Source organism: Mandrillus leucophaeus, unplaced genomic scaffold (assembly GCF_000951045.1).
Source record: "Mandrillus leucophaeus isolate KB7577 unplaced genomic scaffold, Mleu.le_1.0 Scaffold12, whole genome shotgun sequence".
NCBI lineage: Eukaryota > Metazoa > Chordata > Mammalia > Primates > Cercopithecidae > Mandrillus > Mandrillus leucophaeus.
Genome location: NW_012100320.1, coordinates 3,362,752 through 3,364,960, shown reverse-complemented (window position 1 = coordinate 3,364,960; position 2,209 = coordinate 3,362,752). Strand labels below are relative to the sequence as shown.

Here is a 2,209-nt window from a genome sequence, read left to right as displayed (position 1 = left end):
AAAAAATACAAAAAACTAGCCGGGCGCGGTGGCGGGCGCCTGTAGTCCCAGCTACTCGGGAGGCTGAGGCAGAAGAATGGCATGAACCCGGGAGGCGGAGCTTGCAGTGAGCCAAGATCATGCCACTGCACTCCAGCCTGGGCCACAGAGCCAGACTCCCGTCTCAAAAAATAATAATAATAAATAAAGTATTAGCTGGGTGTGGTAGCACGTGCATGTACTCCGAGGACTTGGGAGGCTGAGGCAGGAGGATCACCTAAGCCCAGGAGATTGAGGCTGGGGTGAGCCATGATCACAGGCTGCACTCCAGCCTGGGTGAGAGAGCAAGACCCTGTCTCTAAAAAAAATAATAGCAGAAGAAAATGTAGCAATTGACAACTTTTTATTATATACTACTAAAATTTATTTTGCATTTTTATTGAAAAATTGTGTGCCAATATATGTTTAGTAAACTTTTAGTTAATGTTTCTATTTGTAGGTAAAACTCTGCTGGCACAAACCCTAGCTAAATGCCTTGATGTCCCTTTTGCTATCTGTGACTGTACAACTTTGACTCAGGCTGGATATGTGGGCGAGGATATTGAATCTGTGATTGCCAAACTACTCCAAGATGCCAATTATAATGTGGAGAAAGCACAACAAGGTATGTTTTCAGCGTGGTCTGTCCCCAGATTTAGTATATTGGGGAATCAGTCTAATATTAAGAGACAATACAATTCTTGTTTTGAGTCAAGGACTAAAATTCTGTAATTATGTAAAAGTACCTTTGTTACATAATTTCTAGCATACTGATTAAGGGCCACATAGTCTGCTTTGCCTTATTGTCACTAAGCTGGCTGGTAGGGTTAAAAACAAGCCAAATTACTATCCCATTAGATCCTTAATACTATCATTGCTTTTCTTAACTCCCCTCAAGACTTCTAATACTTAGATTAAGATAGGACAGGGCAGGGGCAAGGGAGGACGGTACCAGATGACTCTAGAAACAGTTTAGCCTGTTGACCTACAGGATGTCATGGATGCTGCGTTGCTCCTTCATCTATCATCTGTTCTTGTTTACATGAAGAGCATGACAGCTTCCTTTTCAAATTTCTTTAAGACAAGAATATAGGTGGGAAAGAGTAAGCTAAAGTTTTACTAATACTAGCACTGCAGATACCTCCCGCTTCCATACTATAAAGAATTCGTATACATTAGTGGGGCAAATCACTGTTGTCAAGGAGATTTTGTTACCATACATAAATGTTATTCTGTAGAGCAGATTACAAAGCAGTTGTACAAAATGATGGATGGGAGAAATAAAAGTGCATTTTTATAATGTCAAGCTATTGCATATGTTAAGAATGAAAGCTCAAGTAACTTTGCTCTCTAGCTACCTAAGTCTTTTAAAGCTGAGGCTATCTTGTGTATATCTTTTCCATATTATAAATAGAATCCTCCTTAAATTATAGGAATTGTCTTTCTGGATGAAGTAGATAAGATTGGCAGTGTGCCAGGCATTCATCAGTTACGGGATGTAGGTGGAGAAGGCGTTCAGCAAGTAAGCAGTTGAATATTTTGTTCAAGCCCACTAAAAGGAAGGGAATACATCAACCTCCCAAATATTGTACGTTTGGTTTCACATTCAATTAGATTCTGTTTTGTTTATTTCTTCCACCCCCAAACTCCGCATATCATTTTGAAGTAGTTTAGATCCTAAAAGAAAGTTGTTGACAATTTGAAATAGCAAATTACCTTGTTAGGAAATTTAAAATATTTTGAAGAACAGAAAAAATGAAATTTAATCTTTGTGTTTTTTTTTTAATTCCTCAAAGGCCCAGTTAAATATTTCTAGAAGACTCTTGAAGAAAGTTATGATTCTAACTAGACATGAATGAACTATGTACATGCTTCTTATTCCTTCCACTTAGTTAGAAGATAGGTATAAAATAATGTTTAATTCCTTGCAGAGCCATAATTGAAGTCACAATGATCTGTTGGCCAACTTGACCTTTTAATGGTAACTAATTATGACATAAACTATTAAAGAGTAAGGAAAATTGTTTCACTTTTTGACAGAGACATAGAAAGGTATAATCACACTTAGGTGCTGGAAATTTTTTTTTATAAAAGCATCTCGGCCGGGCGCGGTGGCTCAAGCCTGTAATCCCAGCACTTTGGGAGGCCGAGACGGGCGGATCACGAGGTCAGGAGATCGAGACCATCCTGG

The 2,209-nt window shown here is 38.7% G+C and overlaps 1 protein-coding gene across 1 annotated transcript in view; it reads left to right on the top strand.

Annotated features, from left to right (window-relative positions):
* CLPX (caseinolytic mitochondrial matrix peptidase chaperone subunit) overlaps window positions 1–2,209 on the top strand; it is a 57,774-nt gene that overhangs the window by 46,370 nt on the left and 9,195 nt on the right. The window contains exons 9-10 of the mRNA XM_011969299.1: window positions 479–643; window positions 1,452–1,540. Coding sequence (XP_011824689.1) covers window positions 479–643; window positions 1,452–1,540 — 254 coding nt within the window. The remainder of the gene's footprint in view (window positions 1–478; window positions 644–1,451; window positions 1,541–2,209) is intronic.